The sequence below is a fragment of the Panicum virgatum genome, chromosome 7N (assembly GCF_016808335.1).
Source record: "Panicum virgatum strain AP13 chromosome 7N, P.virgatum_v5, whole genome shotgun sequence".
NCBI classification, from domain to species: Eukaryota; Viridiplantae; Streptophyta; class Magnoliopsida; order Poales; family Poaceae; genus Panicum; species Panicum virgatum.
Window position 1 is genome coordinate 34163448 of NC_053151.1, and position 26127 is coordinate 34189574.

General features: G+C 47.4%; 1 protein-coding gene, 1 long non-coding RNA gene and 1 pseudogene across 2 annotated transcripts; 2 read left to right on the forward strand and 1 right to left on the reverse strand.

Annotated features, from left to right (window-relative positions):
• Nucleotides 1–409: 409 nt before the first annotated feature.
• Nucleotides 410–2673, forward strand: LOC120680743 (annotated as a pseudogene).
• A 3375-nt stretch (nt 2674–6048) lies between these two features.
• On the reverse strand, nt 6049–8124 carry LOC120682454 (pentatricopeptide repeat-containing protein At2g15630, mitochondrial-like). Its single transcript, XM_039964377.1, has one exon. It carries the CDS (start codon nt 7983–7985, stop codon nt 6414–6416), a length of 1572 nt encoding a protein of 523 aa, XP_039820311.1. The 5' UTR covers nt 7986–8124; the 3' UTR covers nt 6049–6413.
• Nucleotides 8125–12175: 4051 nt separating this feature from the next.
• LOC120683787 lies at nt 12176–13599 on the forward strand. The gene is made up of 2 exons (XR_005678941.1): nt 12176–12281; nt 13268–13599. It is a non-coding gene; the product is annotated as an uncharacterized LOC120683787 (long non-coding RNA).
• The last annotated feature ends 12528 nt before the right edge of the window (nt 13600–26127 follow it).

Genomic DNA, 26127 nt, shown 5'->3' on the forward strand with positions numbered 1-26127 from the left:
TTGGATCCTGTCCCGTCCCTCCCCAACCGCATCCTCTCTCTCTCCCTCTGTCCATCCATCCGCATGACATGATATAAAAAAACCCGGCAGGGTGGGGAAAGACCGCCCCACCGGTATTAGCTTAAGAAGAAGCATCGGCTTCCCCGATCGAGAAAATCCCCGAACCCTGGTCCCGCCCTGACACTGGGAGATGTAACCACTGGGAACTACCTGCCTGGGCCATGTAAGGGTCCTCAGGCCAACCTGGGTCGTCTCACAATCAGTGCTTTGGCACACGGGGCTAGCGAGGGGATTTTTTTACCCTCAACCTGAAATTCGCTCCCACGGGGAGTCGAACTCAGGACCTGAGGGGTGCCGCCGGAGGGACTAACCAACTGGGCTAGCATCCTTTGGCCGCATGACATGATATAGCCCATCCGCCAGCGATCACGTCCGGCTCTCCCACGCAGTGGACTCGCGGTGGACTTGTGGCAGCTTCCACCGTCTCGCTCGTCGGGCGACCCCTCTCCGCCATGAAGCTCATGAAGCTCGGCGCTCGGCCGGACACCTTCACCTCCGGGCCCGTCAGGTAGTGGTTGCCAACTCGTTCCGTCGTCTACGGGTGTGTGCTTGTGTGTTGTCTGATTGGTGCGGCTCGTCGTTGGTTCCAGGTCTGTCTACACGGAGGTGGCCACTGACCTGGAAATCCTGATGGATCATTGCCTCTTTCGTCTCCACAAGGTAGACTCAGATTCTGTTCTTTCTAGCTACCTTGTCCCCTCCACTGCACGAGTTCAATTGTTGATTTGGCAACATGAATTCTGAAACACATCTGACTGATGATTTATGAAATTATCTAGCTAGGTTTCTTGTGATGTTCTGTTTTGACCAAGTTTGTTCCCTTCTCCATTTCACCGTGTGCGTTCTCGAACTCGGCAGTTTCCCCTGCTCTCCAAGTGCCTGCTGCTACAGGCTCTCTGCGCGGAGTCCGACGCCGCCGAGCTGCCGGGCTTCCCGGGCGCCTCATCACCGACCCCGGCAGCGGCGCCTCCGAGGCCGCCGGCTGCTCCTCGTCGCCGTGGTGGGCGCGCGACGTCTCCGAGCTCGGCGTCGACCTCTTCTGGCGCGTCATGGTGGCCGTCAAGGCGGCGGGCACCGTCAAGAGGAGAGCCGTCGGCGACGCGCTCAAGGTCTACGCGCGCCGGTGGCTGCCGAACATCGCCAGGAGCGGCTACCTGGTGGAGCAAACCGACGGCAGTGCAGACGTGGCGGCCACGGACCACCGGTTTCTTGTCGAAAAGATTGCAAGCTTGCTTCCGGCCGAGAGGGACGCCGTCTCCTGCAGCTTCTTGCTAAAACTTCTCAAAGCGGCGAACGCCCTGTGTGCTTCGCCGGCGACAAAGGCAGAGCTGACGAGGAGGGCGGCGCTGCAGCTGGAAGACGCCAGCGTGAGCGACCTCCTGATACCGTCGTGCGCGAGCGAGACCCTGTACGACGTGGACGCGGTGATGGCAATCCTTGAAGAGCTGGCGCTGCGGCAGGCGGCGGCGGGGATCCCGGAGGCAAGCCCGCCGCCGCACGCTCGCGGACACAGACGGTCACGGTCCGCCGAGAGCTCGGAGTTCGAGGGAGCGCGCCGGTCTACGTCCGCCGCTGCGTCGCACGGCGCGATGGTCCGGATCGGGAGGTTGGTGGATGGGTTCTTGATGGAGGTCGCCAAGGATCCTAACCTGCCGCTGGACAAGATTATCGCCATTGCCAAGGCCGTGCCGGATTGCGCCCGTCCGGAGCACGACGATCTTTACCGAGCCGTCGACACTTACCTCAGAGTAAGTGGAACACAAAGAGGATCATTTCAGGTCACGCTGCCCCGATTGATTTTGATGTCTTACTGTTCTTGGTTCGATTTGCGACAGGTGCATCCAGAGATGGACAAGAGTTCGAGGAAGAAGCTGTGTAGGGTGCTCAACTGCAGGAAGCTCTCCGAGACGGCGTCCATGCACGCGGCCCAGAACGAGCTGCTGCCGCTCCGGGTCGTCGTGCAGGTGCTCTTCTTCGAGAACGCGCGCGCGGCGGCGCTGTCCGGCTCCGGCCCCGGGGCCAGCCGCGTCGCCGGCGTGACGGGTGGCGTCAGGGCGCTGCTCGCCAAGACGAGGAGGGAGGCGGGCGGCGAGGAGGCTACCAAGGACGAGCAGAGGCTCCGGGGCCTCGCCGGCGACGACGACTGGAGCGTGGAGGGGCTGAAGCGCGCGGCGTCGAGGATCTCGACGCTGCGGATGAAGCTGGAGGAGGAGGGCGACGACGCCGACGACGGGGCGTTCGTGCACAGGGCGCGCCCGGGGCTGGTCCGGAGCGCGTCGTCGCGCGTCAGGGCGCTCTGCGCGATCCCCGCCGGGAAGCCCAAGCGGACGCTGAGCAGGCTGTGGCCGTCGAGCAGATCCATCACTGGGAGGGAGTGAGAGGCGTTGACAGACCTGCGCAAGATCAACACGGCGTGGCGCCAAACTTGAGCCCGATCATTGGCAGGCAGCGGTGCATCTGCACAAAAGGGTGAAAAGGAACGCTGAGTTTGATATGCCATACTCGAAAAACACTGATGGTTGATTGAGACTCTTACATACGTATATTTTTTCCTTGAGAAAAGAAAAAAAATTCAACATTGAATATCAACCGATGCGCATTTGCTATGTTTAAGTTTGATTCCAAAATACACCAAAAGAATTTGAATATAGAGTAGCAAAATAAAAAAGAATTGAACGTTCGTGCTAGGCATCGGTAAGCTCCCGTCATCTTTAGAATTCAGGTATGCAAATGGCGGAACGGTAGCGGTGGTGCGTGCCACTAGAGGCAGCCGAGAAGAAGGGTGGCGCTGGCGGCGTGGGGGCAGAATGGCGGCGGTGGATCAAGACCAGCTATCACTTTTCCTGGTTCCCCACCCATGGAAAATGGGAGCCGGAAGAAGGGCTTTGCAGTGCCAGTCAGCGAGGGGCCAACCATTGGCAAATGATGCCTCGTTTCTTTGGCGAACACATCAAATGATTCTTTCGCTTTTTGCAGCGGCACCTGCTGCACCTACCTTAATCCCCCTTCTGAAGGCGCCGGCATCATTGTTCATGAGCTCTAATCCCACTACATGCCGGCATATGATTGCAAGTACCAACTTTACAGAAAGGAGAGAACGGAGCAACACAAGGCGAAAATAAAAGATGAAGTGTGTACGTGTGTACCAGACGAACGCAGACGCACACAAACGCATGGAATCATGGCTTGATGGGGAAATCGAGTGCTGTACACCAACAGCTTCGCTGCAAGTTGTTGCAAGTAGATACGCGCAGGGGTACATGATACATGCGTGGGTCAAGAGTGGCATGATCTCTGACGGGGAAAAGGAGGAGGAAGAGCTGATCAGCACGGAGCCAACTTTCTCAGGGTCGCCTACACGTTTGGCTCTTTGCGCCGTTGCTCATCTCTTGGCTGTCATAGCATCTAGCAGCATAGCATCAATCGAGCCTTCCATTCTGCAAATCATGTTTCCTCCCAAGGATTGGTCATGTCTTGGCATAGGACGTTAGTGGACGGAGACTGTCACCGGATGGGAGTGATCTGGACAGACACTCTTCTTTCGGCCAGGTGATATCGTGCCAAAGCCCAAAGCGTTAAGAGGCTTTGGGAGAGGCTACGAGGAGACCCTGCTGATGGCCGTCGCACCATGGTGGTTTCAGGCGTCCACTGAAGAGATTACATCGAATGAACTTCCACTGGTACAACCAGAGACACCGTTTCAGCTTGGCTGGTGGCCATCACTGTCTCGTTGCCTGAACAATGCCAACAACAAGACAAACGCGCCCCAGAAATGAGTACATGTGCCGCTTGATCCTTAATCCTTCCTCGACTGAGACAGGCTCTACCGGCCAATCGAAGTCTGGACATGCTATGTGCCAAAATTCTGAAGAGGCCCTTCGGTGTCAGCGAGGTCCCTGCAGCACAGGCGGCCACAGGGCGCGCATGAGCTCGGCGGAGCAGGCGAGGACGGCGGCCAGGGCGAGCCCCACCAGCGCGGCCCCGACGAGGGCCGGCGCGCTCTGGACCACCCAGAACGCCATGCTCGTGGGCACTGCCATGGCGACCGACCACTGCAGCACCTGCGCGCCCGCCCTCGCCGCCCACCTCGCGCGCCGCCCGCGCCCGCGGACGCCGCCGCCCTCCGGGAGCGCACACAGCGCCAGCAGCGACGTGAACACGCAGAAGCTGGCGAGCTGCGACGCGAAGACGGCCAGGAGCACGTACTCCTCGCGCGCCGCCAGCTGCGCGGCGAAGGCGGCGCCAGCCACCAGGACCACCAGCGCCAGTGTCCGCGTCGCCGTGGGCGAGGCGCGGGGGAGCGCCCCGCAGCCGCAGGCGTCGCCGGACGACGGCTCCTTCTCGCCTGCCGCCGCCGCCGCCGCCAGCAGCAATGGCTGCTGCTTCTCCACGTCGGTGACCGGCGCCCCCGTCTTTGATTCCGCTTCCATCGCGCACGGCTGTGCTCGGAGCTGCACTGACAAATCCGTGGAGTAGCAAGAGACACGATATATAATGCGTAGTACACCGGAGCCGGTTATACGACAAAGCAAGAAAGGCAACAAATGCATAAGCAGATAAAGCCCCACCGCGGCAGAAACAAGAAAGACACGTCACGATGAGACGATGCTCCATAAGTGAGCGAATTTTACAAGGCCAAGAACGAGCATACATCTGAGTATCTTAGGTAGCGACAGGAGATTAATTAAAGAGGTAATGCCATCAAAATTGGTAAATGCATTAGGATGATGTGATCCCAGCCTAAATTTTCGACCAGCTAACAGTATTAGATGTGGACTCCTAGGTCACCTTTCTGGCCACCAAGCCTTCCCTCATTTCTCTCCAAGGATAGGCACACCATCACACATGGTGACCGATTATAGGCATCCCTTTGAAAAATCTCGCTATGATTTCCAATTAGTGCTAGCCTACTAGACTATGACGCCACCAGGTGTTTTGGGGGATCATTCCAGCATCTCTTTTTTTTTAGCTGGCTAGATTTCCATTAATGTAGTTGATTCTCAGAAAACAGGGAAACAAAAGAAGGTTTCTTTTCGATTTCTGCGTACTACATGGTTCAGTACAGGCGCAAATTATCTCTGTTCATGTGCAGTTATTCGTTCAGTTATCGTTTTAGAACATACAGGCATAGCAGCACCTCAGGAGAGGAGGATGGGGTTTTGTTATCAGAGATTCAGAGGGGATGGTAGTCCACGCAGGCGCCGGGGTTGTCCCTAATGCTTTGGACGCTTTCCATGTGGAAGTGCTGGGGTGTTTGGCTGGCGTGAGGGCAGCTGCAGAAAGGGGCATGTCCATGGTGATAGCAGAAACTGATTCCATGCTACTCAAGCTGGCAATTGGTGGGTCGGACTTTTCTTTGGCGCCAACAGGGGATTAGTGCACGAGATCAAGGCGATGGCAGCAGCTTACTTCACATCTTTCTCTATTAATTACTGTCCTCATCATTGTTATAATGTCGCTCACGAGTTAGCAGCTCGCGGTTGTATGTGTTCCCCATCTGTGGCCGTGTCTCGGGACAGTGTGCCAGAGGGTTTAGAGGACTTGGTAGCCGGTGACTGCACCGAGCTTTCGGTTGAATGAAATCCTATTCCGAGTCAAAAAAAGAAAACATGACCTAAAACAAAGGATTCAGTCTGTAGCTTTGTGCTTCAGAGGGCGCAGATTGATTATGGACATAAGCTATCACAAAGAAATATCCATATCAGCACGAATGCAGATGCACCCCAAGGCTGCAGGCAACTTGACACCAGCAAGCCCGACAGAGATCAAAAGTATCATAATTCTATGTAGACACTCTTTATTCTGGTTCATCAGTTTATACTTAAAACAATTATGAGGGTTAGGAAATAGGAACACACAAAGTGAAGACAATGTGATGATATCAGTGAAAATAAAATGGAGGTGATTACAATTACTCTGGCCACCAATTTTTTGGACAGGACAGGTTATTAAGATAACTTTGCTCAAATGATCAGTGGCAAGCCACAGTTGAGTTTATTCTATCAGATTGATAGGAAATATGAACAAAGGATGTGACAATGAGATAACATAAAAACAAGCTCAGTTATAATATAACCAGACAGAAAGGTCCAGTCTTTACTTACTGTTGTTCAAAGGCTTCCAAATATCAAGGGTGCTTTCTCCCCCTCCATTCTCAAATATTACAGGACTTCTTCACAGATCAACCGATCAGCCTAAGGCTACAACTCTGTTAAGGGCCACAGTTGATACCAAATGCCACTGTCACCTGGCCCTTATGGCCAATGCTGGTAATCTTGAAATGGAAACCACAGTGTAGCGCAAGCAAGCTTTTGGTCACTTCAAATAGATAAGCCTATGCCTTCCAAGCAAGCTCAAGCTTTTGCAGCATCTGCCGCAGCCGCTCGCTCATCTTCAGTGGTAAGTCCCTCAATCAGCGAGATGTACGTGCTGTCATCAGGGGTGATGCCCTTCTCCACCATCTCTTTCATCATGTTCTCGGCATCATCTCCCTGGCCATTCTTGCACAGCCCCTGTATCAGCGCATTGTATGTCATAAGTGTTGGGTTGAACCCCTTGTTCATCATCTCATCCCGGACCCTCAAAGCATCCTTAATGTCACCCTTCATACTGTAGCCGCTGATCAGTGTATTGTAGGTGACAAGGTCTGGCTGGATACCCTTCTTTGTCATCTTATCAATGAGTCCTCGCGCTTCATCAAGACGGCCCAGCAAGCACAACCCCCTCATTAGTGTGTTGTATGTCACGTCATCTGGGGTGATCCTCTTCTCCATCTCTGCCATGATCTCAAATGCCCTGTCCATATCTCCTCCTATGCAGTGGGTATTGATCAGAGCATTGTACATAACAACATCAGGCCTGATGCCCTTCCTCACAGCCTCGCTAAATAACCTATCTGTCTCCTGAGCTTGCCCTTTCCTGGATAATGCATATATCAATGATGTGTAGGTCACCGCAGTCGCACGCACCCCTTTCCGAGACATCCCTTCAAACACCTCCAGTGCTTTCTTGTCATTCCCCTCTTTGCAATACCCATTGATTAATATATTATAAGTGAAAACATCTGGGGAAAGACCATTCCTCTCCATCTCCTCAAGCACTGCATAAGCATCTGATGCACGTCCAGCCATGAACAACGCATGCACAAGTAAATTGTAGGTTGCGACCGTCATGGCGACCCCTCTCTCTACCATATCATCCCGGTATTGCAGCGCAACATCCAGTTTGCCATTGTCGCAGTAGCCTCCAATCAATGCGTTGTACATCACCGCAGTTGGCTTCACTTCTCCCGCGGCCAGCATTTCGTCGAACACCTTAGCTGCGTCCTCGGTACGGCCAATCTTGCACCACCCAGAGATCACCGTGGCGTAGGTGTACTTGTCGGGGGCGATGCCGCCGCGTTCCCGCATCTCGCGCATGACCTCCAGCGCCGCCTGGACGCGGCCGCGCGCGCAGAACCCGGCGATGACCGTGTTGTAGGTGACGGCGTTGGGGCGCGACATCTGGCGCAGCAGCTCGAGCGCGCGGACGGGCTTCCCCGTGGCGCAGAGGTGGCGGAGCATGATGTTGAAGGTGGTGGTGCAGAGCGGGAGGCGGAGCCGGTAGATGTCGGCGAAGAGCGCGAAGGCCGGGGCGGAGGGGAGGGAGGAGAGCAGCGGGTGCAGGGAGGCGACGGGGATGGGGACGGAGAGCGACTTGAGCCGCCCGTAGAGGAGCAGGGAGGTGGCGTGGGGGCGAGCGGCGGCGGAGGCGGCGAGGAGGAGGTGCGGCAGCGACGGGGACGCGGCGAGGTGCGGGAGCACGGCGAGCGGGCAGAGGGCCCGGTCCGCGGACAGCGCGGACTTGAAGAGCGCAAGCGCTGCGGCCGGCGTCGGCGCCGCGCGGGCGGCCACCGCCACGGCAGCGGGGGAGGTGGGCGGCGCCATGGAGGTGCGGGACTGGAGGCCAGTCGCGGGTTTCTTCGGCGCGCCGTGTGAAGTCAAGGCAGCCGCCAGCCGGGTCGGACGCCGCGCACGCCGCCGGAGCCCGGACTCTTCGGGTTCGACCGCTTTGCAAAGCAGCTCGCTCGTTACCGCGGCGATGACTGGGGCCTGTTTGGGTTTGGGTATCACAAATAGCACACGATTTCCGAGAAATTTTTTTTTATGCATGGAGTACTAAACGAAGTTTATTTGTAAAATCTGGGTGTAATTTTTCGAGATGAATCTAATGACAGTAATTAATCGATGATTGGTTATAGTAATGCTACAGTAACCAATCTCTAATCATACAGTCAAAGGTCTTATTAGATTCGTCTCGCGAAGTAGCGCAGGATTATGAAGTTAGTTTTACAAACTGTCTTCATTTAATATTCTTAATTATTGGTCAAAAAATTTTATGCTATTGTGCTACCCAAAACCAAAGGCACTGTTTTCCGGGCCGGGCCAGTGCTGTAGGTTTCTTGTTAGTTTTATTTAATTATTTACTATATTTTAGTTTTTTTTAAAAAAATATATTTTTCATTTTCTGAAACACAGTCATAGTGTAGTAGTGCTCATGTATCGGCCTGTTCGGCTGGACCGCCGGGCAGCGCGACTGGATTTTTCACTGTAGCAGTACCGGCTGCTACAGTGCCGTGCTCGGTAACACCGAGTCGCGGCCGGTGGCCAACGAACTGAAGAGGCGCTATATAAAAAAATCATGGCTAGACTGTGGCAGCCCAACAACTAAGTCGAGGTAATCTTGTAGCACCGGCCTAATTCTTGTCAGATCGGACGGGAGTGCAGGAGGCACGTCGACCACGTCTCTCGTTCCTGACCTGATTAGTTTCGTCCCTGCGTGGCCGCGGCGTCGACCTCACGGCGTCAGAGGATCTACAGCTACAAGCAGGAGGGATACACGCTCTACATCTACAAGCAGGAGGGATACAACGCCCCTTGTCCCGCGAACTCTGACGCTGGAGCTCCACAGGTAGGCCTGCTAGTGGGGCGGGTCCATTTGGGTTTTTCGGGTTGGTTATTGAGATGAGTCTTATTGATATGGGTGGGAACGGGTTTTAACGGCTATCGGGCTGGGGTGGGTTGGGTCTTCACCAGGTGCGGGTTAGGGGTGGGTGACTCGCGAGTCATCCTTTCGCAGGGAGGCTCCGCTCCGCTCCGCTCCTGTCCACCTGCCGCTGCCGTTCCGCCGCCCTCCATCCTCCGGATCCCGTCGACTGCCCTCCTCGCCGGCCATCCTCCCCGTCGCCAGTAAACCCTAAGCTTTCTCCACTTCCCATCTCCCAGGGCTTGCTCCCCGGCGGAAGCAAGTAAAGCAAGAACGCCCGCAGATCCGATCCGAGCAGCAAGCACCTTCAACTCGTCAAGGTACGAGCGCGAGCTGTTTACTTCTTGCCTGTCTCGATCTACCACTAGCGGCCGCATTCATATTCTGGTGAATTTCAATTTAATTTGTGGCTCATCTCATATGATCTCTCGGATCTTAGGATTCTAGCTAGTCCTCGGTCATTCTTTCTGTTCATCTAGTCTATAGAACGATGGAGTGCGGTACTAGATTTGGATACGAGTTGTCCTTGCCATGTTAACTAGCCCGATGTCCTAGTCCCTTGCCTTGCTTCCCCTTCTTGTACGTTCTCAACTTGTATTCAGATCTCCTAGTCCCTAGGTTAGGCTTCCCTTTTGAATTTGGATCTGATCTAGCAACGAGGTAGCAGAGGTGGTGAGGGGCGCCGTGGCGCGTGCTCCGGGGGCTCGGTGAGTCCGCCTCCGTAGCCCAGTGCCTCCGACGGCAGCGAGCCGGCGGGCGGGTGGGGTTTGGGTGCCTCCGTCGCCCAGTCCCTTTTGTATTTGTATTGATATGCTAGCTGAACTTTTTGATGTGGCAAATTTTTAGACTTGTATTGTTTCATCCATTTTGTTCTACAAAATGACAGTACTGTTGTTTTTCCTCTTAAATACAATGCCGTTCTGTGCATCTTTAGCCCTTGTTCTGGGGCACCATTCCGTATATTGGTTGACATATACGGTGGCTATTATGCTTAGATGTCAACTTCTCATCCGGCTGAAGCCTCAGACACCAATACAACCAGCAATGATGACCATTCATCAGGAACACCAAATAGGAGGTCTAAAGTTTGGGAATACTTTGAGCCAGAGTTGGTCGAGGTGGATGGTGCTCTGAAGGCTGTTTGCAGATACTGCGGCATGAAGATGGCTAGCGGAAAATCAGGTACATATAGTTTGAGAAATCACATAAAAGATTCTTGTCGAAAAATTAGTGCAGATGATAGACAGAGGTTTATTGCCACAATTCAGAAACAACCAGCGGGTCCATTTACCTTCAATCCTCAAATAAGTCGTGAGTTAATGATAACTTGGTGCATTCGGGCAGAGGTTGCATTTAATAAATTTGAGGACCCAAGTTTTTCACCATGGATGGCATCCTTGCAGCCCACATTTGATTGCATTGGGCGCTAAACAATCCGCAATGATTGTGTTCGTATGTATGGGACAGTGAAGCAAACATTAGCAAGTGAACTGCAAGGTCTTGATTCTCGCATATGCTTTACTTCTGATCTGTGGACATCTAACCAAAAACTGGGATATATGTGTCTAACAGCCCATTATGTGGATGCTAACTTTGCCTTGCATAAGAAGATAATTTCTTTCAAAGCATTGAAGTATCCACATAGTGGTCTAGCCATTGAGGAGGCAATCACAAGATGTATGACAGAGTATGGAATAAAAGAAAAGATGTTCACTATCACCCTTGACAATGCATCAAACAACAACACAGCTTGTGACCTTTTGCAAGAAAGTGCCAAATCAGACTTGCTGTTTAGTGGTCAACATCTTCGAGTTAGATGCTGCGCTCATATTCTGAATCTTCTTGTCCAAGATGGTATGACTATTGCTGATGCAACACTTGAGATGATCCGGGATCTGATTAGGCACATTAACTCCTCACCGAGAAGAATCCAAAGTTTCAACGATATAGCTGAAAGAGAGAGTCTTTCTCCAAAGGCTGGTTTGGTTCTTGATATTCCGAACCATTGGAACTCAACTTTTGATATGATTGTTGAGGCTGTGAAGTACAGGAGTGTGCTGAAGAGGTATGCTGCATCAAATCAAGAACCTTTTCCATCAAATGATGACTGGATAAAAGTTGAGGCTATAGGTGATTTTCTTGAGGCTTTCGAAGAAGCTACAAGGGCGTTCTCAGCTGATAGATATCCTACAGCACACACTTTTTTGGATAATGTTCTTTGCATTCATGAAGCTTTAAAAAATTCAGAAATGCAAGCTAATGAAGCCATACAAAATTTGGGTAGAGCAATGGAAAGCAAATTCAGCAAGTATTGGGATGGGAACTATAATATGACCCTTGTTATTGCAACGGTACTTGATCCAAGAAAGAAGATGGACTTCTTGGAATTCTTTTATCAGAGGGTGTGCAGCTACTTTGTTGATATTGAGACAAGCATGACTTCAGCTAGAGAATGGATGACTAAATATTTTAGGAAATATGAAAAGATTGTTAGGACAAATGGTGTAGATCTAGTGTATACTACTATATCTAGAGGCATTATGGGTCCGCCTGTGCTAGCTAAAAGAAGAATGCACCAAGAGTTTGCCCACTTTAAAAATCAAAAGAGAGCTAGCAATACTCAAAAATCGGAACTTGATGCATATCTGGAAGATGAACATGTGAGAGATGATGAAAACTTTGAGATCTTGAGTTGGTGGAAGACAAATAAAGACAAGTATCCTGTCCTATCAACCATGACACGAGACTTCCTTGCAATTCCATTGAGCACTGTGTCTTCCGAGTCCGCATTTAGTTTGAGTGGCCGGATTCTTAGTGATAATCGGAGTTCAATGACACCTGAAACCCTTGAAGCCCTTGTTTGTGTTAAGGATTGGCTGTATAAGCTCCCAGGCAATGAAGACTGCTCTCAGATTGTGGTTGACTAGCATAGGTCAGTACATTATTGGTTACTAGAGGGGGCAAACTTGTATATCTGTTTACCATTATTGTGCTGTAAAGTTTTTTTTCTTTTGTTGAATTTACCTGAACTGTCAATGCTTTGATTTTATCTGTTCTCAATGCTATCATTGCTTATTGTAAATCTGTAGGTTCCTATATTTCCAATTGTGATAATTTGAATCATGTCTGAATTGTCAGGGCCAGCAGCAGGAACTAAGGGTTCAAAGAAGGTTGTCCAACAGTCTCCAAGGGCTCAGGTAATCTCATGACAACTCTAACTATAATCTCAGCAGGAACCTGTTGTGGTTCCCTTAGCCAGATCTGCCTCATGTGTACTGTTCGGCAGATAAAATTATTTTTGCTAGTCTAAACTGTTTCCTGCTACTGTTAGTTACCTTTTCACATATGACAAAACATTTGGCTTGAACAATGTTGTATTGTTGTTCTGCTATTGATTAGCATGAGGTATATTTATTTTAGGGTGCCTTTATTTTGTGAGGTAAATAATATTCCTGTTTCATGCATAATTGCCTGATCACCATCAGTATTTACACATTCAAATCAATAACATATCACTAAGCTCTGTTAAAGTGCTAAATTTTTAAAGTGCTAATGTGTTGGCTCAGGTGCTAAATTTAGTACAGGTGCTAATGTGTTGGCTTAGGTGCTAATGTGTTGATATATGTGTTCAGCTAACTCTATGTTCTTGTTCCAAAATCCAAATATATGGCACTAGTTTTACTTGCCAGATGTTTTCTATATCTTTCTCTCTATAATTTGGTTCCTTTTCTTTTATATTTGGAAATGCACGCCATAATTGTTTGCATAACATTGATGGTCCAAAGTATTATCTTACTAGTGTGTAAGCTGACAATTTTTTTTGATATCCAACAATTATAATTGGGCTGGGACCTGAGATACAAGTCTATCTTGACTATGGTCAGCTTTTGAAAAATCAATGTAAGAGTGAAAAGAGCAACACTACTGCTAGCACTAAAACTAATGTTATTCATGTAACAGTCCCAATTAGCTCTAGCTAGTGAATCTTCATGTTGTATTTCTGGGGGAGATCATGTGTTAGTAGCAGTAGTGATAAACAATTTACATTTCATTTCTGTCAGTAGTATTGAGCTTTACAGCAGGTTTCCTCCTGCATTATTCCAAGAGTTGTGCATGGCCAAAATCTGCTTATTACTTATGCAGTAATATATACAAAAATGATTTTGATTTTTTTCTTATGCAGGTTCAGTGGAAGATATCATGTTCGATAGCATGAAGTATGAAGAAAATGGATCCAATCAATGAGGACCTCTTGATGCTCGATACAAATTGTCTAGTAAAGCTAGCGTTTATCAGACCAAAAGACAGCTAGTGTTTACAGACTTCTGCAATAATTGGCATGTAACAACTATAAACTATGTTTGAGTTTGGTAGAGGCTAAATGTTCCTGACGATGCATTAGTATAACTTTTCTGTGTTATGTGTGTAACATTTGTTTGGCAGAAACTAAGTGAGATGACATATTGACATGTAAGAACTATAAACGTGGCTTGCTTGTTTGTGTGTAACTTATGTGAGCCTTGCTTGTTTGTGTGTAACATATGTTTATGTGTTCGTAACTTATGCTTGTTTGTGCTATGTGTGTAACCGTTGAGCTGGGCTTTTTTTGGCTAGCTGTAACTATGGCTGCACAGCAAGCAACTGGAGGTGGCAGCAGCAGCAGCAGCAGAACGGTGGCGCTGCACAGCCGAACGGTGGGTTGCTTTGCTTCAGGCAGTAGCAGCAGCCGCAGAACGGTGGGCATATAACCCATGGGCATCCACTGATGGTGGTGCGGGTTGGGGTGGGTAGTTAATTTAAATATATGGATTTGGTTGGGTTGGTTAATCATTTTAATTGACTGTGGGTAGGGGCGGGTTAGGGGTTTGTTTTAACCCATTAGCAGGGCTATCCACAGGCGAGTCTTCAGAGCTTAGAGGTGTCAATTAGGAATCTTTAGATGCACTTTCAATTCTCTTTAGTTTAAAATTTTATATTAATTTTTGAAAATCAGATATCATTTTAAAAAGGCATCGTATTCTATAGAAACCAGTCCACTTATGCAAACTATGGAAACTCCAACAGAGACTACAGGATCACCATCCGAGTGCACTAGACAGAGGTGGAGAAAATTTGCATTTAGCCGCCCGCCTCACCCCACCGTTGCCTAGTCTTTTTGCACGTAGCCCCCTGCCTCCGTTCCGTCTGGGCGATCGATACGCTGGGCGTCGAGCCGCCGTTTCGTCCGCGTGAGCCCTAGGGCCAATACTACCGCCATCACTTCCGTTCCGAACAGCACCGGAACGGCGGCTCGACGCACAGGTCGCCGCAGCCCGTGCCCGAACAGCACCGGAACGGGTCACCACCGCACTCCAGCAGCGGGGCCACCTTGCTGCACGGGTCACCGCCACCCGTGTCGCACGGCCCGTGGTCCTGTCGTTCGCCATGGAACCGGCGGCCGCCGGCGACGCGATGGAGTTGGGAGCTGCATCTTCGGGAATCGGCGCCAACTCCAATAGCCTCGTCGCAAAGACATGGTCACTGGCCTGCAACTACAATAGTCTTGCGTGGACGAAACGGCGGCTCGACGCCCAGACGGAACGGCGTATCGATCGCCCAGACGGAACGGATGCAGGGGGCTAGTGCAAAACGACCAGGCAATGGTGTGGTGAGGTGGGTGGCTAAATGCAAATTTTCCCCACTTCTGTCCAGTGCTCTCGGATGGTGATCCTGTGGCCTCCGTTGGAGTTTCCATAGTTTGTATAGGTGGGCTGATTTCCATAGGATACGGTGCCTTTAAAAAATTAATATAATATTTTGAACTAAAAAAGTTAAAGGTGCAAGATTACCAATTTGCATCCCTATCAGAGCTCAAGATTCAGAGAGTTTCACACCACGGGACTCCTGTCCTATGGACGGGTTGTGGCTCGAGAGGCTGCTGGTGGACTGCTGGTGGTGGGAGAGGTCGCAGATCTGTACGCGTGCCGCGTGATTGCGCAGGTGTTCATCTTCCCAGCTGGAGCCGCGGCCCGTGTGTGTCTGTTTTCAGTGTTCGTGCACGGCTTATCTCATCCCTGAACTGAATGGAAATGACACAATGTTGGGCAAGACAAGTGAAACCCACACTCACACACACAAACCACACAGGTAACGGCAGTGCTCCAAGCACACATGGCTCGAATGTTAGTAGCACTAGTGCACTACCCACACATCAGAGTTTGCTTCCTTTTTATGATAGGCACAGCAATGCACAACAACATGGGTATACTGCTCGGTTAAACGTGAGCTATTATTTGGGTGACTAGGCTGGGGAGGATCGGCCCTCAGGGTTCTAGGATCGATTTTTGCAGCAGATGCATCAGATTCTACTAGAAGGTCACAAGTGTCAGACTTGCCATTTTTCTTTCACGGCAATTGGTTGAATACCATAGATACCACAAATTCCCATCCATTTGGTCTTCATCTAAACCAAGATGTTAGTAATGCTACTACGGGACTCCTCTGCAGTAGCGCATGGTCACTGATGTGTGGGGCCGGAGTCAAACATCAGTGACCCAACCACACTCTGCAGTACTGTAGATGATCCTCTTCCCTTCTTCCAGCCTTTCTCGACACCATTCTCATCACATATGACTTTAGATCTTCCATTCTTATGCCATCTGATGTGCTCATCAGAAACGTCGTGGTTGTCACTAATCTTGCGACGCTTGCGGTGACCACAACCATATGCATTTGATACTCTATGGAAAAATGGAGGCTGCTACCATCCATCTTTACACCTACCAGAATAAAAGAAATGCATGTATTCATTAAATTAAGATAAGTACTAATCTACTCAACAAAGGCACTAATTAATCAATTCGAAAGTAAGAATCATGTACCAGGGAGATTTCTGGGATTTGTGTATAGCACATTCCCTCCATATCTTCTATTGCAGGTATAAATTCATCAATAACCTTTCAAAAAAGAAACAAATTCATCAAAAAGTGCACGTGAATTTGATTCCAGCAGGCTGGGTTTTTTTTTGAGGAAGACACCAAAAGGGTGTCTCATATTTGATTCATATCAAGAAAAATAATTGGTAGTATAATAGAAGGACAACTTGACACAAGACGACATAAAGAAAATAAAAATACATCAAAGAGCTCTCTGGTCGTCTTCTTCAACTGGTTGTTCGTCGTCCACCGAAGCTTGAAAAGCACTCGGAAAAGGTAGTAAGGGAAAGGAACACCCGCAAACGACATCGCCATATAAGGCTTTGAAGACCGCAAAAACCACCCGCTGCTTACAACGAGATCTAGCAACCGCTGAAAGAACATCAGCTGGGGGAACACCCCAAGCAACACAGGCTTGCAATCCTTCACCACCAAAATAGAGGGTTGAAGAAACCAGATCTTGTCGCAGAACAGATCGAAAGAAGAGGTCAAAGTCGCCACAACAAAAAACAGCCAACTACATCTCCTGATTGGCACACCAACTATAAAGATCTGAAGAGAATCTTTAGATTTGGCAGAACTAACTCCCACTTGGCCATTGTCGGCGTCGGAACGGACGTCGTCGAGGTAGAAAAAGGCCGAGGAGACCTTATTCCAAAGCGTCATCGTCGTCACCACCTCATCGATATCGCCGGAGAACCAAACTCTAACAAAAACTAAACAGATCTATGAAAAGGATGGGTCCCCGCTCCTCTACCTACCGGCGGTGAGGCCACTGGAGGGATAGAGGAGGGGGGCCGAGGGGACGGCACTGGGAGGCTTTTCATTGTGAATGTGGAAGGAGTTCTAATTCTGCCGGATCAAATTTAACACCAGCAGGAAGTGCTGGCCACACTAAAGAAACCTATGTGAGGTTCCAAACAAAAACAAACACGTCCACAATGTGAAACATGCCCGTCAATGTCAATGAATAAAGCAAAAAAAATGTTTGAAGCACTCCTTTGAAAATGGACTTTACATTACTAGGATCAATGCCACATTCGCGGTTGGGGCACTTGATATATGGTTCTGCAACCAATTCGCAAGTCGAAGACTGATCAAGTGAGTGGTGTTTCTTATTCTTCTAACGAGTCCCACCCCAGTCGTAATCCACGAACTGCAAAAAGGTAAAACATCCAATCATGTTAGGATTTATGAAAGGATCTTTTGAATCTGACAGATGATAAATTTAAGCAAGGACTATTTAAAGAGAAAGGGAAAGTACAAGTGATTATGTGCATTAAACACAGGATCAAAAGAACATTGGATAATGGATAATTAGGCAATGGACACAAGGATATGATGCGGTGATCTCATCTCACTACCCTAAAAATGTGGTCTATAGAGCTCGCCCTGCAAATGGGCCGGGTGCTAAAAGTTTTAATGGTTTGGATTTTGCTATGGGCCTATTTAGGTTGGATGCTAAATGGGCCGCGTTAAAATGGACTGGTTTGATTTGGGCTACAGCTCTCCACAGTTTGGTGTCAATTTGGTGCCGATACAAATGGTTTGGTTTCTTAATGGGCCGTAACCGGGGTGTGTGCTGTAGTTCCTCAGATGGGCTCCTGCTCCCAGCACTCCAGCACCCAGCAGATCTCCAGCTCTCACAATCGCTCGCCAACAGCGGCGGCGCGGACGGCATCTGGGCGCTTGCTTGCCGCCGCCGCACCTCTCCTTCCGCCGGCGCTCATCTTCTCCGTGACTCCTGCAACGTGCGTGTCTCCCCCTCTCTCTCTGCATCTCTTGTCTTAGAGTGCACGCACTTCTTTGAATCTTTGGAATTTGTTCCTATTTGCATCTCGATCTGTTCGATCCGCCCGCCTTTGTGGGTAGTCATGCGCTATGTCTTGCAATTGCTGGTGTTGGTGGTGTTAGTGGATTGGGCATATGATAATCTATCCATGTAATCATGTTGCTAATCTCTCGTGGATGTGTGCAGGGAGTTTCCAACAATAACGCCTGGCAGTTCACCGTCACCAGGAAGTTCCAGGGAGGGGCCGGGACAGTGCGTGCACGCCTCTGGTGTTGTTGTTACTCAGGTAGCTTGTTGTTTAGCCTGTTTTCTCAACATGTCTGCAAACACATCTGAAAGCTCTGATGATTCTCATTCAACCCAAACGCGTGTTAGAAGATCCAAGGTTTGGGAATATTTTGAGCAGAATTTAGTTGAAGCTGATGATGGTTTAAAGCTGTGTGCAAGTATTGTCAAATCCGTTTAAGCACTAAGTCAGGAACTAGCAGCCTTAGGACCCATATTTCTCATAATTGTCATGCAATTGGGGAAGCTGATAGGAAAAGATTTGTGGCAACCTTGAAAAAACCTATAGAGAACTTTGTATTTGACCCTCAGTTTTGCCGCCAGCGTATGATTGAGTTTGTCATACATGCTGAGATCCCATTTAACAAGTTTGAAGATCCATACTTCGAGCCATGGGTTCAGTCTATGCACCCAACTCTCGATGGTGTGAGCCGGCAAACTGTTCGTAATGATTGTCTAAAAAAATATCAAAGAATGAAGCAAGATCTTCAAAATGAACTTCAAACCCTAGACTGTCACGTGTGCCTAACATCAGATATGTGGACATCAATTCAGAACTTAGGCTATCTGGTTATAACAGCTCATTATATCACTCCTGACTTCAAGATAAAGAAGAAGATAATAAGTTTCAAGGAGGTCAAGTATCCACACACGGGGTTTGCCATTGAAGAAACACTTGTGAGTTGCCTAACTGAATGGGGCATACGAAACAAGTTGTTTACTCTAATTGTGGATAATGCTAGTAATAACACTAGCGCATGTGAGGAGTTGGTATATACTCACAAGCATGAGTTGATGCTTGTGGGTGCACATTTGCATGTAAGATGTTGTGCACATATCCTAAATATTTTGGTTCAGGATGGGATGAAAATTATTCATGAGGGGATAAAGAAGATTCGGGAGCTTTTGAAGCACATTGACTCTTCACCCTCACGAATTCAAGCTTTCAATCAAATTGCAATGGTGAATAGTCTTCCTACAAAACGTGGTATTGCTCTTGACATACCCAATCGTTGGAATTCCACCTTCAGAATGGTTAGAGAAGCACTCAAATACAAGGTTGTCCTCAACAGCTATGCAAATCAAAATGCTGAAATTGCCCCGACTGAACAAGAATGGACAAAAGCTCAGTCAATTTGTGAGTTTCTTGAAACCTTTGAAGAGGCCACAAAGGCAGTATCGGCTGATAGGAAACCAACTTCATATATGTTCTTGCCTTTGATTCTTTCGATTAAGGATGCCTTGGATAATCCTGCATGGCAAACAAGCGCAGTGCTAGAAGAGTTGGCAGCAGCCATGAGGATCAAGTTTGAAAAGTATTGGGGCTCGGATATTGATGATCCTAATCAGCACAATGCTCGAAGAAAGAAAAAGGACTATGATATAAACCTTGGAATCGTTATTGCTACACTATTAGATCCAAGAGGAAAAGGAGAATATGTGGAGTTCTTCTATCAGAAGATTTGTAAGAATACGGATCAGATTCATACATGTGTCAATACTGCTCTTGTTTGGATGAAGAAATATTTTGTAGAGTATGAACAACGTGTGAGGAGAGCTGATGCATACTCTAGGGCATATACAAGTGAGGCTAGCAACACCGTGGGCTCACCGGTGCTTGCGAAACGGCAACTGGGACAAGAGTTTGCAAATTTCAAGTCAAGTCGGAGAAAGACACGTGCACCCAAATCTGAAATTGACATGTACTTTGAAGAAGACTATGTTGAGGATATTGAAAATTTTGACATTTTGGCTTGGTGGAAGGCACACGCTGAGAAATTCCCAGTCTTGTCAACCATGGCACGTGATTTTCTTGCAATACCTCTTAGTACTGTGCCCTCCGAATCAGCCTTTAGCCTTGGGGGCAGGATTCTTGGGGAGTCCAGAAGCTCACTAACTCCTGAAATGTTAGAAGCTCTGGTATGTGGAAAAGATTGGTTATTCAAGGAAAAAGAAGCAGACGATGAAGGTAGAGAGAAAGGTAGACAGCCTTTAGACGATCTTTGTGAAGATCAGCCAACTTCTACCTTGGTCGTTCCATCAGGTACAGCCCAATACTCTCATTTCATCATATTTTTTTTTGTTACCTGCATGGTTGCAGTAGTACTAATAAGTTTTCTTGAATAATATTGGTCAATCTATTAGATACAAGTATATCATTTGGAGGTCAAGATGTTGCACTCTTGTGAAGTTCAGTGCTCGTGTAAGTTATGCTTTAGTTTGTCCAGTTATATGGGAGCCAATATATTTGACTGAAAAACCTCTACTATTTTCTAATGATATTATTTCCTGGTTTCAGTTTGTTCAGCTTGATGTCTGCAATGGATGAAGTTCTCTTGTTCTAATTGTTGGATGCTTCATCATCGTACAAGCTCTGATTGTATAATAATCCTTGCTGTCACTAGTTTACTCATGCAATGTGTGTGTGTGTGTATATATATATATATATATATATATATATATATATATATATATATATATATATATATATATATATAAGGGCGTACCCAGTGCAAAAGCTCCCACACAAGGTGGGAAACAATTATTGAAATGAAATTCAACAAGCAAATCAAAATGTCTGATGAAATATCAGAAAATATTACCCTTTAACAGATTAACTACCATTGCATCCAAGAAGACATCAATATCAACAAGGTCCTGCACAGCGCCATTTAACAGATTAGCTGGACAGCACAATATCACTGCAAAGTGCAAAGGTTAGATAAAACAATTTATATATATACACATTGCATGGTGTGGTTAAATTGATTTCAACATTTGGTGCGGTTACATTGCAGGAGAGGTTTGCGATTTCTCTGAGTGCGTCAGGGCCTTCATCTCGTAATTGTTGAACCTGCAATCTTCATGCTTCAACGTCTGTCAAAATAGCTAATAGCTTGCTGGTTGTCGAATGTCTGTAACATATTTTGGCAATTGCAATGCTGGCTCATCATAGGTCGCTGTTTCAAGGTCTTGCTTGCTGCTTGTCAGAATGTCTGTAACAAAAATAGCTAGGTACATGGATATATATTGATCACGCACCGATCGATTCATATGCCTGCTGCCTGCATGTTGTCGTTGTGTATCTGAGCGTGTACAGGTACGAGTATGGTGCAACAACTGATTGGTTAGGTCTACCTCATATGCTGCACTTATTAGCTTGTTTCGTTCCATCACATCGTTCATTCTCCGGCCATTTGCAATCCATGGGTTGAGAAATGAGTTTTAATGGGTTGAATCCATGGATTGTCAAACAATTTGATTTGGTGTGGCTTGAAATCATACAATGTGAGGTATCAGACAAAAACAAACACGTCTAGAATGTGAAACATGTCAGTCAATGTTAATGAATCAAGCAAAAAGAAACTTATATTTTGTTTGAAACATAATTTTGTTAGATTTAAGGATAGGCAAGTCATATGGCTAAGAAAGTGCAGGTGTGAGACTAATCACTCTTCTGAAAATGAACTTTACATTACTAGTGTCAATGCCACATTCGGAGTTGGGGCACTTGATATATGGTTCCGCAACCAATTCACCAAGTCAGAGACTAATCAACGGAGTGGTTTTCTTATTTTCTTAACGAGTCCCACCCCACTGCGCCTAGTCATAATCCATGAACTGCAAAAAGGTACAACATCCATTCATGTTAGGATTTATGAAATGAACCTCACAGATGATAATTTTATGCCAGGGCCATTTGAAGATAAAGGGCAAGTTCAAGTGGCGAAGTGTAGCAGACACATGAGCAAAAGAACATTGGCAAACGAAGCTATGGGCGCAAGGAGTTGATGCGGTGATCTCGTCTCTCTACCCTAAACATGTGGTCTAAGAGCACAATATAAATAAGAAGTCTAAATGGATAATGAAAATTTAGCAGTGTAAGAAGCACATTCTAGCATAATATAAATCACTATTGTCAATTCTTGTTTTTTAGTAGAAAATACTACTTACCTAAAGGACAAGCTATCTCTAACAATTTAATAGACATCATAGCTCATAGACTAGGTTATGCTGCAAATTAAGAATTTTTTTTATAATTTGAAAATGAATGCGTACCGCTTGGTTCAATTATAGGACATCCACTGTTTTAACGTCGCATCATATGATCAAGCTAACTATGCACCAAAATTGTTGCCTTGTACTTCACTCCAATATAAAAATCAAAGGAATGAGATAAATCATTAACTGTCTAATTTTGACCATGTTTTGCTGATCTCAACATCTGATTTGTCCAAGGGGCACCCATGGTCACGAACCCTAGTGGCATGCTATATTGGAGCTGCTGACTTCCCTGAATCACTGCTAATAGTGCCTACCAAAAAGGAAGAGACAAACTGCACCATCTATCTCTGCTCATTCCTCCATATGAACTGCAACTTTGTCAAGTGTGTCTGCCACAACACACACACCAGGAGGAGAGGCTACACAAAGCATTATGTCACTTGACTTTACTAATCCAGTAAGCCCTTCAATTAGCATTCACAAACTGACTGAGATGAGGTGACAACCACGAAGCAGTAGTACTCTCTGTGTTTTTGCACGCGCGCTCAATCCTCATCCAGCATCCAACAAAAGGCCCCTTCTACGTCACCTCTTACTCACAGCTAACACACACACACACACACACACACACACACACACACACACACACACACACACACACACACACACACTCAGAGAGAGAGAGAGAGGCATCACTGACATGTTTTATACAGAGTGGTTGTCATCATGGCTATTTGATTTAGGCGAATGGTGCAGATTGTGCCATCACTTCGGAGGCAAGTGGAGATGAGAGGTCTTGAGCATTTCCCTATCCTAGGCCCAAGTAGTTGGGCCTAGATCCCATGCAAAGGTGCATATCAGGTCAGATGGGATGGGCAATATGTGGCCCAACTCAAAAGGGTTTGCCTAACACACACACAATCTCAATAGCTCGGAGGTTCATGGATCTCTCTAGCCCACCATAGATCCGGCCCCATCACGCCTTGGATCTAAAGTTTGCCTACATCTCAGTAGTTCCGGCAAAGAAAGGGATACAGATTCCATGAGATGGAGAGGAGGATGGAGAGAGATAAAGCGAATAAGTAGAGAAATGAAACTAGCACCTCCTCATCAAATTCCGGACTCAACAAAAACACCACTGCACTTGGAAATGCAACTGCATGAAGATCCACTGAAGTCCTCACATAACACCACCTTCCTCATGGCTCCCATCAAATCCGATGTCTTTCTCTAGGGAAGATCATGGATCTCTCTATCCCCTCCACAGATCCGGCCTCATCACAACCCAGGTTTGTATGTTTCCGCCACCTCAGTAGTGCCGGCAAAGAGACACAGATTCCATGAGAAAGAAGAGAGATAGAGCCAATAAGGAGAAAATGAAATTAGGGTTTGAAGAGGAAGGCATCACCGAGAGGTTTTGTTCAGGATGGGTGCAATCGTGGCCATCTGATCTAGATGGATGGTTTAGATTGCTCCATCAATTAGAAGCTAGGTGGGGATGAGCGGCCTAGCGCACTTTCCTAACTTAGGCCCAAGTTGTTGGGCCGGAGCCCATGCATAGGTGTGTTGCAGGTTAGATGGGTTGCGGAGTATGTAACCCAACTTGGAAGGTTTGGCCTAATCAATACAACAATTGAGTTTTCTATTTATTATTGGGTTACCATATGAAGAAAAGAAAATAGAGGAGGTGGAGTTGAGAGGAGAGAAAAGTACTCCGTAGAATGAATTTGCCCTTCATGGAGGAAAGGGAAATGATGCCTTTTGCATACATGTATCTCATACACTCCTGGTAAATATTGTGTAGGAGTGTATGAGGCACACATATGCAAAAGGCATCATTTTCAGCATTAGCAAACATTAAATATTTTGTTATGAATTGGTTCAACTAGGGTTATTGGATCCATGTGGACCAGGCAGATCGGGCTGGAGCTTAGGTTAGTGCGGATGAGTGGCCTAACACACTTTCCTGGCCCCACTATTGGCTTGGAGCCCATGTAGAGGTGCATGGCTGATCAAACGTACTAGGATTTATGTGTAGAACACTTTCCTATCATAGGCCTAAGTTATTGGGTCTAGATCCCATAGAAGGCACGTGGCAGGTCAGATGGGCTGGAAAATATGTGGCCCAACTCAGAAGGGTTTGCTTAACCAACACAACAATTAATTTTTTTTAATTTATTCTAAAGTTGCATAGTGACTAGTTGAAATTGATAAATGGGCCAGATTCTATCATGTGGACGTGCATGGTAGGTCAGATGGTACGAAAGGAAGATAAAAAATAAACTATTAAATGCCACCTGCTTACGCCATGTTCAAAATTTAAGTTTGAATATTTCTAAAAATGATTATCAAGTAGAAAAGTACTATGCAGAAGGAATTTTCCATGCTATTGATAAGCAGGCGATGTGAGGGTGCACTTGCACATGGAAACTTACCATGCATTCTTGGAGACGGATCTCACTACATGGATCAATATTAAGTGAACCACCACCTCAAAACGCTTGAGGAGCTACTGGTCTTGTCCTCCACGAATAACACCATTTTTTACTCTGAGCACAATGAGAAGATCTCACTTGTCTTGCCAAATGTTCCCAACTCCTAACTGCCCTTGGAAATGCAACTGCAGCAAGATCCAGTGAATTCCTCGTATGTTGCCGCCTTCTTCATGGGTCCCATTGGATCCAATGTTCTTCTGTATGGTAGTTCATGGATCTCTCTGTCCCCTCCACAGATCCGGTCTCATCACACCATGGGTCTGAACATTGCGTCCGCCTCTCTTTTACTCTCGGTAGTGCAGGCAAAGAGAGACGCCTTGGTAGTGCAGAGAGAGAGAGAGAGAGAGAGAGAGAGAGAGAGAGAGATGAAATTAGGGTTTGAAGAGAGGCATCATCGAAAGATTTTGTGTGAGATGGGTGCGATCGTGGCCATCTGATCAGGTGCATGGTCCAGATTGCACCATCGCTTAGGAGGCAGCTGGGGATACGGTCTAGAATACTTTCCTATCCTAGGCCCAAGTTATTGGGCCTGGAGGCCATGTGAAGGCACATAGCATGTTAGATGGGCTGGAAGTATTTGGTCCAGCCCAACTCAGAATGGTTTGTCTAACCTATACAATAATTATTTTTTTATTTATCCTAGGGTTGCATGGTGACTAGACAAAATTGATAAATGAACCGGATTCATGTGGAGGTACATGGCATGTCAAGTATGCAGGACCAAATATGGCAGGTCAAGTGGTATGAAAGGCAGACAAGCATACCACTAAATGATAACTACTCGCTCCATGTTCAAAGTTTATGTTTGAAAAATTCCTAAAAAGTGAATTGTCAAGTGCAAATGAAGAAAATAAAATCAAGGAATTTATTTACCTTTCTATGGGTGAGCAGGCAATTAGATGGTGAATTTGCACATGGTAACTTTTCATGCATCCTTGGAGGTATCTCCCTACATGGATCCATAACAAGTAAACCACCGCGATAGGATGGTTGAGAAGCCGCTAGCCTCGGTCCTCTGTGGATGACATTATTGTTGACTCTGAGTACAAAGAGAAGATCTTGCCTTTGTCTTGATAAGTGTTGCCGCCTCCTTAGCGAATTTGGGATGAAATAATAAAACTACTAGCTCGTGTAAACGCAACCACAGCGAGATATAGCGAAGTCCTCATATGCTGTTGTCTCCTCATGGGTCCCATTTTATCCAATATCCCTCTCTAGGAAGGTCATGGATCTATCTATCCCCACCACAGATCCCGGCCTATCACGCCTTGGATCTAAACATTGCCTCCATCTCAATAACACTGGCAAAGAGAGAGATACAGATGGCATGAGAGGGAGAGGAGGGGGGAGAGAGAGAGAGAGGGGGAGGGAGGGAGAGGGAGAGAGAGGGAGAGAGAGAGAGGCATCACTGATAGGTTTTATACAGAGTGGATGTCATCATAGCTATCTGATCTAGGCGAATGGTGCAGATTGCGCAATCACTTCGGAGGCAAGTGGAGATGAGCGGTCTAGAGCATTTCCCTATCCTAGGTCCAAGTAGTTGGGCCTAGAG